Source organism: Xenia sp. Carnegie-2017, unplaced genomic scaffold (assembly GCF_021976095.1).
Source record: "Xenia sp. Carnegie-2017 unplaced genomic scaffold, XeniaSp_v1 HiC_scaffold_19, whole genome shotgun sequence".
Taxonomy (NCBI): Eukaryota; Metazoa; Cnidaria; class Anthozoa; order Malacalcyonacea; family Xeniidae; genus Xenia; species Xenia sp. Carnegie-2017.
Genome location: NW_025813481.1, coordinates 12,337,187 through 12,349,447, shown reverse-complemented (window position 1 = coordinate 12,349,447; position 12,261 = coordinate 12,337,187). Strand labels below are relative to the sequence as shown.

Below are 12,261 nucleotides of genomic sequence, written 5' to 3'. Positions count from 1 at the left end.
ACCTCTAGTTCTACTTCAAGAACTTACCATAATGTCAGACTCTTTTTTGTAACGAACTTTATTAATTGTATCATCTGATGCGTTATATGACTCTGGAGCTATCCAATTTTTAGCTCCTCTCTGTATGCTTTGATGTGTTAAAGTTTCATTAGATAACATATGACTTATTCCAAAGTCAGCGATTAAAAAATTTCCTTGTACATCTCGAAGAACGTTTGATGGTCTTAAATCCCTATGAAGAATAGGACACGGACCACTGTGAAGATCAGCTAAACCTTTTAAAATCTGCATAAGAATTGTAGGAATGACTTTTTGAAGATGTTGCAGAGAAGAAGATTTCACATAACTCTCTAACGATTCTTCACACAAATCTAATATCATGTACAAATACTCTTCGTCAAGGTTCTCTTCTAAATGGCAAAAATTCACAACATAATTCGAACGCCTTGCATTCAATTCATTCAAAATTTCTTTTTCTCGATTTGCAAAGTCTTTGCCGCTATCTTTGTGTATTCGCTTTACTGCTTTTCCATAACCATTGTTTCCCAGGGCAAGGTAAACACGGGTTCCATCACTTCCTTTGCCAAGCAAAAACTCCTCCTTGAAAATTACACGCAATCCACTGAGCAGTGTAACTTTTTCTGGATGTTTGCGTCCATATTCCTCCATTTTCTTAAACTTTTCCTGATGCATTATTGATTTATCAAAACATTTCCATGGTTGACGCAACAATTCTTGAACTTAAAGGAGAAGTACAAATCAGGAAAAATTAAAAAACGACTGATAAATTCATCAATTCACATTTTTATTTGTTTTGGCAATATTACATAACATGTAATATTGCTGTGTTTTTTTCAGGATGAGAAAACACGGATGTTTTTACTTTGATATGGAAATAAAGTTTACTCCGGTAGAAATGAGTTGGTCATCATACAATTCACACGCAATAATCGACGTTCCACGATTAGTTCATTGCACGACCATACCAACCTTTAACTCACTAAAGCCAGTGGCGGATCTAGGGTACGTCAAAATAAATTGCTGCAGCTCATGCTTGGATATATTTCCATTTGCAAATACAAAGAGGCAAGTCCATTGATAAAGTTTAATTTTTTTGAAATTCAAATTCAAAAGTTTTGGTTTGAATATATTTTGAATTTAAAATTGAGCATCTATAATTCATTTTGACAAACGCTAGATCTGCTACACTAGATTGAGCAATTCTGCAAAGGATAAAACACACATCCTTTTCACATTAACATAAAACATAATATTTAGTATCGGAATGTCCTGACCAAAAATCCTCTTAAAATAAATTGAATTTACTCAATGATCTCTACAAATGTTTACAAAGCAATGATCCCTTCAATAACTGACTTTGTTTTAACTGGGAACAATAAGAAATAGTTAAGATGGTTGCTTACGACATGATGCACTTTACGTTCAGATACGGACATTTTTATGCATGCAATGAAAAGAGTGTTTCATTCCTAATTAATAGTCATTAAAAATTTACATAGCATTTTCCAACTCAAGCAATTGAGAGTAGTAAAAAAAATTAATCATAATCCTTTACGAAACTGAAAATAATTCGTTATACCAACCTTCCAAACGTTGTTTTCCCTCTTCTGCATAATGAAAAATAAATAATAAAATAATATTAAAATATTATATAGTTATAGTGACAAGCAACTAGAGCATTTTTTGTTTGATTTATAACACAACAAAACAATTTAATGGGCTCTTTATCATGAACTGTGAACAATGTTAATGTATGGGCTTCTTTTAATATTTGGTCGCATCATAATACCACACCGACTATAAATATGAGAAAATATAAAAATTACAGAACCACAAATTACAATTTTCCATTATAAAAAGTATTTTTGATTGGTTTTTGTCTTCAACAACAACATGTTTGTTTCTGTATTCATTACGAGGAAAATATCCATTGGTCAAGATATTGGTCGTCACATGAGTAATAATGTAATATGTGGAAACAAATGAAAGTATTTTTATATATAGCTATCATTATATTTTTAAGGTTATTGTAGACAAACACATATTTTGTACAATCAATTTTGAAAACAACAATTTTAATATCGTCGTGTGCAAGCGCAATAGCAAAAAAATATTTTAGTTGCAACTTAGTGAAAGTTGAGAACGCTTTGATTTATTGAGAATGTTGCAGGTTTATAACCAAACCTTCACAAATGTATCCTTCTTCCACACTCTTTTCATCATTAATCCCTAGCACAAAGTTTATATTTATGTTTTGCATTCGATTCACAGTTGAGTATCTCACCGTCGTAAAATGGTGACAGTATAGGAATGAATAAACATTTTAAAATTTATTATTTTGCACCATTATAACGGAAGTAGTTAAAAAGAGCAATGATAGAATGATAAAAATAGCAATGAAGAATGATTTTTCTGAAAAATAGAAATTTTGTTACCTGATGAAGGCATTGCATCGCTGTCTTCGAAACTGTCATTATCATTCGATTGGCATACAGAAGGTTCCCTTTTTTTCGAAGCTGGAACAATGCAAATAAATAACATTACCAAATGATAATATAAGTAGTAGTTAAAAATAGCAATCTGTCAAAACGCTGACATTTTGAAAACGCTTGTTATTTTTTTAACGACTCAAACCAATATCTAATTCACAAAGAGCATTTTCATAAAGAACATTTTTTGGCATGCATTTTGGTTTTTTCCTGCCCACATTGGCTTTGCATACTTTTAACGATCTTATGCAAATATTCTAGTGTAATGATCTTATGTAAATATGCAGTAAAGTTCCCTTTAAATGCGGAAACATTGAGACTGAAAAAAATTGCGCAAATGTTAAATTAATGAATAAATTCTAAACAAATTAATGCCTGTAAAAATAATATATAAATGAACATAAGTCAAATGAGTACATAGGTTTTAAATGATGCATATATATGTTCTTCATCACAAAGAGTAATAATTTAGTACCACGTGAAAAATCTTTGAAGGAGACATTTTCGAGAAGTCCCAACTTTTCTAAACCATCTTTTAATCTCATGCAAACATAATAAGTCTCGTTTTTCTTGGTCACTGCAGCAACTCCATACGCAAATGGTATCTTTTTGTTGTTCTCATCATAATAATACACCAGGCAACCAGAATCTCCAGGCCGGAGGAATTCGTTATCACTCTTTACTGCCACTATGTCACGAAACACTAAATTGTTGTTGTTGTCAAAAACGCTACGACTGATGCCATCAATGACGTTCAAGCCAAACTCGTCACCAACTTTATAAACTTTTTTATTTGCCTTTGATAACAAATTATCAAACACAGCATCAAAAGAACTCGGCATCTTTATTTCAGCTGCAGTAAATTCATTTTCTTTGTCATCAATTAAGATTGCCATGATGTCGGTTTCAAGATTAAATGAGTAATGAAATAGCTCGCCAAGAGGTATTTTTATGCTGTTTTGATGAGTATAAGAGTACTTGTTTTTTAGTTGAAATTTCTCAAATGCCAATTTATCATTTTCAATTTGGTCTCGAATGTAAAAGATTTGATCGGCACCTTCCAGAATTTTTCCATATCCAACATGAAGACAAGTCAACGCGTAATGTTTGCCATCTTTACAGCTGAACAGAGTCAAAGTGCCACAAGATTCTTCATTAGGCTCATCATCACGCTTTGAGTGAACCATGTTGGATAGTGGCCGAATTATTATTCCGTCTGATCGGTCGACAAAACGTAATTCAATGTATTCTGAAGCATTGCCATTTAATATCTTATTGATTTCTGGTTTCAAATCTTTCCCTCTCATTTCTTTGTCCACTTCGAGGTACAAATGAAGATAAGGCATCTCTTTGTTCGGATGAGCTATGCCATATTTGCAACAAAGCCAAGAAAAACTGTGAATGTGAAAACGTCATGGTGTTCGACCAAAAATCAGCATGATGGCGGCTTGTCAAGCCAAATGAATCAAAATTATACTAAATATGATAAGAAATCATTACCTTTTCAATTTTTCATGCACACAATCTTTAATTTTGAAACCTTCGGTTAAAAACGTATTTTTAAAGTCACTCGTGTTGGGAATTGGAGCTTTATCTACAAAAAAAGACATATAATAAATCTCGACCATGCACTGGACAAAAAATAAAAAATAAGTGAATGAAATTTACATTCTATTTTTAATTCAAAAGCAGCTAACGTGTTTAAACTCTTTCCTTCCACTAACAAAAATCAAAGTTATATTTACTGACTTTATAATGCAACATGATATAGCTATGAAAGTTAAATCAATAGCTTATAAAGTCACACCAATTTTAAAGGAAGGAATTTTTTCAATCTTTCTTTTTTCTGACTACATGCAAATTAGCTAATGTCTCCACATGGTTATCGTGTTATTTCCTCAATGAAACAATTCAAATTTGATATTTTTTCTATAAAACTGCTGCAAGGAAACGCTTTGTTGTTTTGAAGAATTGAAAAATGCCAACTTTTGAAATTAATTGCTCGCATAACAAGTCGATTGCGTGTACATTGGTCATTAAATGGTCATTCCATCCTACCTGAAAATTTCTTGAAGATATCTCCATCATTTTGCAATTTTCTGTCAACAGTACAACCAGAAAATCAGTCCAAAGTTATATAAAGATCACTTGTGGGAAAATAATTACAGCAGCTATGCTGTTTTTTGCAGAGCAATAAAAATGCCAATCAGCTGTAAAATTCAGTAGTAATATACCAGCTGAAGTTATATTTCCTTATTTTAATATTGTATTTCCGAAACTTTTAATATAATTATAAAAATACAGGATTAAAGATAAAATTTTTTGCCTTTTTAAACATCGTCATCGACCAAGCGTGTCATCCCAAAAAATAAATTATAAAATCCTTCTTTCAAGATGAAATGAAGAGAAAACGGACTATTTTTATTTCAAAATTGATCAAATTTGATGTGCTTACTTTTTGTGAGGTATTGCAGACGACAATTCCTTTTCATCGGTATAGCCTTTGCTGACGCTGTCACCTGTACGCAAAATATAAACACAGATTTGTCAGAGGCCTTATCAAAATACAGTAATAAAATAACCCAACGTAGCTCAAATCACCTTCAACATATTGTATAGACCGTTTTAAAGAGATGCGACCTACAGTAAGGAAGACAAAGAACATAATTTTTACAGTCTCCTCCAAACAAAATGAACTATGTAATTGAACTTGTGGCATTTCTCGACATTGTAAATCGTAAATTGAACTCTATATATAGCTATTTAATTCGTATACACTAAAAATAATTTCGAATGTTTTACTTACTCGGAAAATGTTTTTGCAATTTAGGTCTTGTTTTCCAGTCAGTCGATCTAATAATTTTGTGCACCAGAAGAGGAAGTTCGGGAAAACGTTGAATGAAATACTCTTTATAGTTGCCTTCTTTGATAAATGGGGATAAACGTGGACGAGGTTTATCATGCCAGTGCTGATCAACGTTACGTATGAATCTCAAACAACTTGCCCATGAAGACTCGTAGGTTACAGTCCTTTCTTTGTTGTTTACTTCAAATGTTTTTAAATCTTTCAAAACTTCATCATGGATAAGTTTCATCCATTTTGAGCGACGATTCAATTGCTCACGAACATCTGAATTTTGACATTGTGGTTGTTTTATCTCCGGTTGGTTTCCAACATCACACAGCATGTCAAACTTTTCCTCATTGGATTGTAGATAAGGATGTTTTAACGCCTCGCTGGCTGATGGCCTGAGTTCAGGCTTATGCTGTAGCATCCATGAAAGAAGATCTTTAAGTTGAACATCATCGATTTTTTTCAAGCCAACAGGGTTTCCATTTATTAAGTTTTTCAATCTATTCTCTTTAGTTCCAAAAGCATGTTTCCCTTTTGTTGCAACATAATAAGCCACCATTCCTGCACTCTAATATCAATAAAAAAAACCATAAATAGTCACAACATCAACTGTAGATACTGAAATGCTAAAAAATTGAGTTTATTAGTTATTTGCAGAACTGAACAATAGCTATATATTTTGTAACGAACATATCTACCATTATATCAGACTCTTTCTTGTAACGACCATCACGCAAGGATTCAGGAGCGGACCAACCATAACTGCCTGTACCAGGACTGCTTTGATGTGTTGATTTACTTTTCAATATTCGACTAAGGCCAAAGTCAGCTATCATAAATTTGCCTTTCACGTCTTGAAGAACATTAGAAGGCTTTAAATCCCGATGAAGAATAAAATTTGGACCATTATGAAGATCAGATAATCCATTTAAAATTTGTTTAAGGATTTCGGGAAGGGTTTCGTGAAGTGTATCTAAACTAGTAGACTCAACAAAACTTGTCAAAGTTTGTTCACACAAGTCTAATATCAAATAGACAAAATCTTCTCCTTCCTCTTCTACGAAGTTCCAATACTTTACAACATGCTTCGACTCCTTTGCGTTTGGCTCATTCAAAACATTCTTTTCTTGTAGTGCAGAATGGATACATCTATTATTAAGGATTCGTTTTACAGCTTTTCCATAACCATCCTTTCCCAAACCAAGATAAACGGTTCCATCACTTCCTTCGCCAATCAAGAACTCGTCCATGAAAATCACACGTACATCGCCTTTAATTCTAATATCACCTGGATGTTCAAGCCAATGTTTTTGCATCATTTCAAACTTTTCGCGATGCATCACTGATTTGTCAACGCAATTCCATTCTTGCGACTTCCCAACTTAAAATAATTGTAGGCCATTTAGCAAAATATAAAAAATAGTCAAATAGTCAATAGACATTTCAATAATTCTAATATTAATGTGGTGTAAAAGTTTTCATCAGTCTAAAATTTCAGTACGCCTCTGGCTCTGTTAGTTTCAAGTGCAAGCAGAAATCGTGGTTTCAAAGTACATTTGCTACATAATCATGAGCAAATATTTAAAATTGCTTAAATATAAACTGCGAAAATATGACCTGCATTTTAACTTTAGATAATCAACAGGAATGTGGATTCGATATCTTACATTTTTATTGCAAAGAATTAGCTTTATATTTTAAATAGTGTCTTACCCAAATTGTGATATTCATTGATATGCATCTGGGCTAGAAACTTCAGATTGAGTATTTTGTTGTCCGTTTTCTCAGCAATTTCAAGTGGGCTTGAATAAGTGTATGTCGCTGTAGTAAAATGAACAATAAATACTATTAACATAATTAACATAACAGTAACTATTGCAAACAGACTGCAAAAAAAATTGCAAAAAATTGAAATTTAACTATTCTAATCCTGATAACGTTAATTGGCTGTGAATTAAAAGAAAAATATTACAGTTGCGACTCAAATTTATTAAAATTAGTAACACAATAAGAAAATTTTTCAAAAATTGTAATATTAACAACTTTATTATTCTATTTTTCATTGAAGCACTCAGAGATACTTGTAACCACACTCTACTTAAAAATCAATCTTTGTTTATGTATTTGGTAAAGCACATTACGTAGTTTCTAAAGGTACGTTTACACAAACTGTTTTGTCAAGCCGACATTTACAGGTACGTTTAAACACAACGATTTGTCTGACCGACACTGACGACATATTACGTGTTCTTGTCATACATGGAAAGTCGTCGGACTCGAAAAATCGGATGAAAATCTGTAGCAAACTACAGATTTGTTACCGATTTTTACTATTTTGCTATAGTTTCTAAAATAAGCAAATTATGACCATCGAAAATAATTATCGAAATGTCTTCTGTCAACACAGAAAAAAAAGTGTTGAGAGCATTGTTGTTTTCATCGAATAACCAAAAGCTGCCATGTATTTTATACGAAAGAATGTTTTATCCCGTTGAGTCACCTGAATTTTTTTCAGGTTCATGAGACAATTGCTTAAATTGTCCAACAAAGTGCGAAGATCATATCTTCATTTAAAGTATTTTATATTGCATCTGTTTAAACATCTACAATAGTGAAAAGTGTAGTTTATACTATACTAAAAATATTCAACTCAAACAATAATATGATGATTTCCACTATGCTTACCTTGTTCACGTTCCTGATATGTTCTCTCGTCAGCTTTCTCTAAAACATCACAAAGACACAAAAGTATGAAAAATTGATAGTCAAAAAGTCGATTGCTGTATGTATATTTTTTTATACTTGTAAGACGTTATTTATATTGTATTATCAATTGTCATTACCGTTGTCACATTAAAAACGTTTCGACCAGTAAAATATTAAAGAAAAATTAAAGGAAAATAAAATTACACAACTTTTTACCTTTATAAGAGGCAGTACGACCATTGTCGTCACGGTTGGTTTTGTTCAATGCAGTGTCAACGTCGATGTGTTTATCACTAACGGATAGAGTGTCACCTTTGTTCCTCGGTTTAAACAACTGACCACCCTGAAGGCCGAGTGCTTTTAAGGCAATGTTTAATCTCATGCAGGCATAATATGTCCCGTGATTATTAGTTATTTCTGCAATTCCATACGCAAACGGTTGCCAATTATTTTTTTCATCCAAAAAATAAACAAGAACACCAGCGTCACCATCCTTAAGAAATGACTCATCACTTTTTATCATGATAACATTACGCAAAATCACATGTTTTTCAACAAAAACTGAATACATAAGTTCACACAAGGAGCCAAAAATACCAGTGTCTGTGCGAACTATCACAGATTCCCCTTGGAATAGCCTTTCGTGAATTTTGATAAATACGTCATCAAATTTTGAATCAACATCTTCCAATTCATCACCAACAAGTTTCTGAAAATCCTCTTCATTGCCAACAGTGATAGACATGATATCGATATCAGGACAATAAGAGAAGTCAGAAAAATGACCAACCACGCTGTCATCATCTGAGAAAGTATATTTATTTTTATGCAATAAACGCTGAATGCTTTCCTTGTTTTTACTAATTTCATCTTGAATCGCAGCAAAGTCATCATTCCACTCCAAATGAAGTGACAAACCAACGTGGCAACAAGTCAACGCGTAATATTTTTCATCTTTACGGCATAACAGGGTCAACTTACCGCGAGCCATTTTAGCAGAAATCATGCTGGACAGTCGTTAAACTTTTCTTTTCTTCAAAGTAATTTCTCATTAATTTGTCATATCAGTATCTGCAATACGTAAAAATTGATTATGAGAAAGATGAGAAAGATGCACATTATATGTGTTAAAGACCAAAACCATCGGTTTACACACAGTGGCGTAGCTAGCGGTCTGGCTGGTCGGGCCCAGCCCGACCAAATATTTTCCCAAAAATGAAAAATTTGTTTTCTTTAAAATTGGATTTGCGAAAATTTTTAATTCTGCGACTCTTTTTAGAATAATCCACAGTCTATTAGTGTAATATTTGTCAAATTGCGTCGTTATTAGCAAAATTGTCATATTTTTAAACGTTACTTAGCAACAATGACTAGTGCATTTCTAGTGCCAGGCATTACGCAGTTTAGTCGGGCTCTGAAAATTCAGCCCGACCAAATAGTAAAATCTATAGTGGGATTATCTGCAATCTGATTGGTTGACAGCAACTGAGCAAACTCAAATGCGCTGTTTTCAACATCTAGTCGGGCTCTGAAAATTCAGCCCGACCAAATAGTAAAATCTATAGTGGGAATATCTGTAATCTGATTGGTTGAGAGTAGCTGTGAACACACTCAAACGTTTAACAACATCTCATTTTCAAAAGCGTGACTTGAATTTTGACCTTTCGAAATATACGTTCGGAAATCGTGATAACTTACATTACAATGGCTTCGGCTAATGAAATCGATATAACAAGTGAACTACAAAAGAAACCCTTTTCTGTTCGACTATCAGGCGAGCAAAATATACTCGTAAAGCAGCGGCCAATTCCAAATTTACAAGCGACTGCAGGCATTTGAAGCTTTCAGGAAAGTTGGTACTCGAAGAATAATTGGCTTTGTGGTAGCTCAGAAAAGAATGCATTGTTCTGTTGGCCTTGTCTTTTATTTTGCCCTGGATCATCATCTTCATGGACGCAGACGGGATTCAAAAACATGAAGAATTTCCTATCCGATTGTAAGAAGCATGAGAAGGCAAAATCGCACATGGGTGCCTACAAGACCTGGAAGACCTATGGTTTTCAGCCTCGTATCGACTGTATCATGTCACAAACTAGACGTGAAGAGATTCAGCGTCATAACGAGGAGGTAAGGCAAAACAGGGAAATGTTGAAAACCATAACAGAAGCTGTTTTATACTTGTCTAGGCAAGAGCTTGCATTTAGGGGGCATGATGAATCTAGTAGCAGCATGAATAGAGGAAATTATAAAGAGCTACTTGAAAGTTTTGCCAAGATAGATTCTGTTTTTGAAAGGCGATTACATGGAAGGCTTGCTGAAGCCCACCTTGCTGGGGAAGGGCGGTTTACTGGAGTCTCTATTGATGTTCAGAATGATTTGATTGATTGTCTTGATAAGATAATAAAGGATGAGATTTTAAAGGAAATATATTGCTGCACTTTCTTAACTATACAGGTTGATGAGGCAACTGATGTTTCTACCAAAGAACTATTCAGTGTAATTGTTCGAATGGACAAAGGGGAAAGTGTCATTGAAAGACAGCTTGGGTTTGTTGATGTCAGTTGTGATAGGACTGCAACTGCTATATCATCAGTAGTTAAGGTAAGTTAAGTCAATACAATAATGTGAAAGAGAAATTTATTGGACAGACTTATGATGGTGCATCTGTTATGTCTGGTCATCTCAATAGTGTTCAAGCTCAAGTTCAGCAGGATTATCCTTATGCTCAATTTGTTCACTGTGCTGCCCATAGACTAAATCTAGTATTATGTCAAGCTGCATCCTCCATCTCACCTGTTAAGATTTTCTTTGTTAATATTAGTGCTTTCTGCACCTTTACTAGCAATTCCCCCCAAAAGAAAAGCTTTACTATCATCCCATAGGCTTGAGTTTCCTATTCCTGGTGACACAAGATGGTATTATAGGGCTCATGTCATCAATGTCTTGCATTCTAACTATGAGAAACTGATAGACATATTTGAAAATCTTACTGATAATCCAATAGGTTGGGATGATGAAACGTTAAGTAAGGTTACTGGTTTACTTGGCTACCTTAATGGCTTCTTGTTTTGTTTCTTGGTACATGTTTTCCAGAGAATTCTTGAGCAGTCATCCATACTTTATTCTATCTTGCAAGACAAGGACACTGTTGAATAAGTGGGACCACCAGTAACCAGGTATGACCAACGGCATAATTACAAACAAATGTATTTTTTAATTCTTGACACAATTGTGACTATGCTTACTGAGCGATTTCAGGATATGGAGCGTTTTAGATTTTTGACCTTGTTTACCCTAGGGTGTTTAAGATTTGGAAAGGTGAAGTGCCCTCAGAAAAGATTAATCTTCTAAAGGAGGTTTATGGTGATATGTTTGACATACCAATGCTAGTTAGCCAACTTTGTTTTATTTACAGAGATAAAGACTTTCACTGTGATTCATGCGATGAATTATTGAAATATATTTTTCAGTTCCATTATCAATGTAGTATTCCAGAAATTGTAAAACTGTTAAAGATAAATGGGGTTTTGTCAATTACAAGTGCTTCAGTTGAGAGGTCATTTTATTGTTTGAAGAAGGTAAAAAATTATCTTAGAAATACTATGAGCCAAGGACGTTTTAGTTCTCTTTGCAGGATTTCCATTCACAAAGACATACTGTCAGAGAAAGAAGACGCCAACACATTGCATGATGAGGTAGTAAAGAAGTTCATTGAAAAACCACGAAGACTTGCTTTCTTATACAAATAGGTATACATATATGGCTGATAGCAAGCTGATGATGTCTTACGTCCATGGCATGTGAGAATTTTTCCGGGAACTTTTTAATGCAGTCAATGATGATTGTCATTTCAGCACGACAATTTCATCACAACTTTTGATAGTTGTTGATGACAAATCTGAGCCTTTTTCGGTTCTTTTGTCAAAGTTTCTTTACAAGATGTACATAGGTATCTATTTATGTATGTAGTGTTGAGAAAATAAATCACATATCTGCAACTATTTTTGAATTGTTTCTCTGCTTTACTATAAGATCCTTCGGCAATTTAAATTAACCAAAATGGTTCTATTTCCTGCATGAATATCACGCATTTGCTTTCTAAGATAGCCGTTTTCGACGTTCTAGGGAGTCTAAATTCGGAAAATTTTCTCGCTCCGCGCCAACCATGGTGGCGCCTCGTGAGCCCGACCA

The 12,261-nt window shown here is 33.7% G+C and overlaps 2 protein-coding genes across 4 annotated transcripts in view; one reads left to right on the top strand and one right to left on the bottom strand.

The window, feature by feature from the left end:
• LOC124438153 overlaps positions 1 to 12,261 on the bottom strand; it is a 281,486-nt gene that overhangs the window by 256,297 nt on the left and 12,928 nt on the right. Inside the window, exons 15-28 of the mRNA XM_046988148.1 lie at positions 8,287 to 9,141; positions 8,050 to 8,088; positions 7,078 to 7,185; positions 6,063 to 6,745; positions 5,317 to 5,932; positions 5,112 to 5,150; positions 4,966 to 5,029; positions 4,569 to 4,609; positions 4,011 to 4,104; positions 2,986 to 3,905; positions 2,457 to 2,537; positions 2,206 to 2,250; positions 1,605 to 1,628; positions 28 to 740 (exon numbers count right to left, since the gene is read on the bottom strand). Coding sequence (XP_046844104.1) covers positions 28 to 740; positions 1,605 to 1,628; positions 2,206 to 2,250; positions 2,457 to 2,537; positions 2,986 to 3,905; positions 4,011 to 4,104; positions 4,569 to 4,609; positions 4,966 to 5,029; positions 5,112 to 5,150; positions 5,317 to 5,932; positions 6,063 to 6,745; positions 7,078 to 7,185; positions 8,050 to 8,088; positions 8,287 to 9,076 — 4,257 coding nt within the window. The 5' untranslated portion in view covers positions 9,077 to 9,141. The remainder of the gene's footprint in view (positions 1 to 27; positions 741 to 1,604; positions 1,629 to 2,205; positions 2,251 to 2,456; positions 2,538 to 2,985; positions 3,906 to 4,010; positions 4,105 to 4,568; positions 4,610 to 4,965; positions 5,030 to 5,111; positions 5,151 to 5,316; positions 5,933 to 6,062; positions 6,746 to 7,077; positions 7,186 to 8,049; positions 8,089 to 8,286; positions 9,142 to 12,261) is intronic.
• LOC124438186 lies at positions 9,626 to 12,035 on the top strand. 3 transcript variants are annotated; one of them, XR_006945988.1, is made up of 4 exons: positions 9,626 to 10,197; positions 10,525 to 10,671; positions 11,075 to 11,246; positions 11,369 to 12,035. XR_006945988.1 is itself a non-coding variant. In XM_046988204.1 (4 exons), the coding sequence occupies exons 1-3, from the start codon at positions 10,045 to 10,047 to the stop codon at positions 11,224 to 11,226; spliced, it is 363 nt and encodes a 120-aa protein (XP_046844160.1). In that variant the 5' UTR covers positions 9,626 to 10,044; the 3' UTR covers positions 11,227 to 11,246; positions 11,369 to 12,035. The 3 variants fall into 3 exon arrangements, 2 of the variants coding, with proteins under 2 accessions (XP_046844160.1, XP_046844161.1); XM_046988204.1 differs by having other exon boundaries at positions 11,164 to 11,246; XM_046988205.1 differs by lacking the exon at positions 11,369 to 12,035 and having other exon boundaries at positions 11,075 to 11,267.

What these genes read in the sequence shown, in the direction of transcription:
- LOC124438186 (XM_046988204.1), top strand. Translation starts at nt 10,045, where the DNA reads ATGAAGAATTTCCTATCCGATTGTAAGAAGCATGAGAAGGCAAAATCG. An exon ending in TTCAGCGTCATAACGAGGAG is followed by an intron (nt 10,198 to 10,524) that starts GTAAGGCAAAAC and finishes TTAACTATACAG; the next exon opens with GTTGATGAGGCAACTGATGT. An exon ending in CTATATCATCAGTAGTTAAG is followed by an intron (nt 10,672 to 11,163) that starts GTAAGTTAAGTC and finishes CATGTTTTCCAG; the next exon opens with AGAATTCTTGAGCAGTCATC.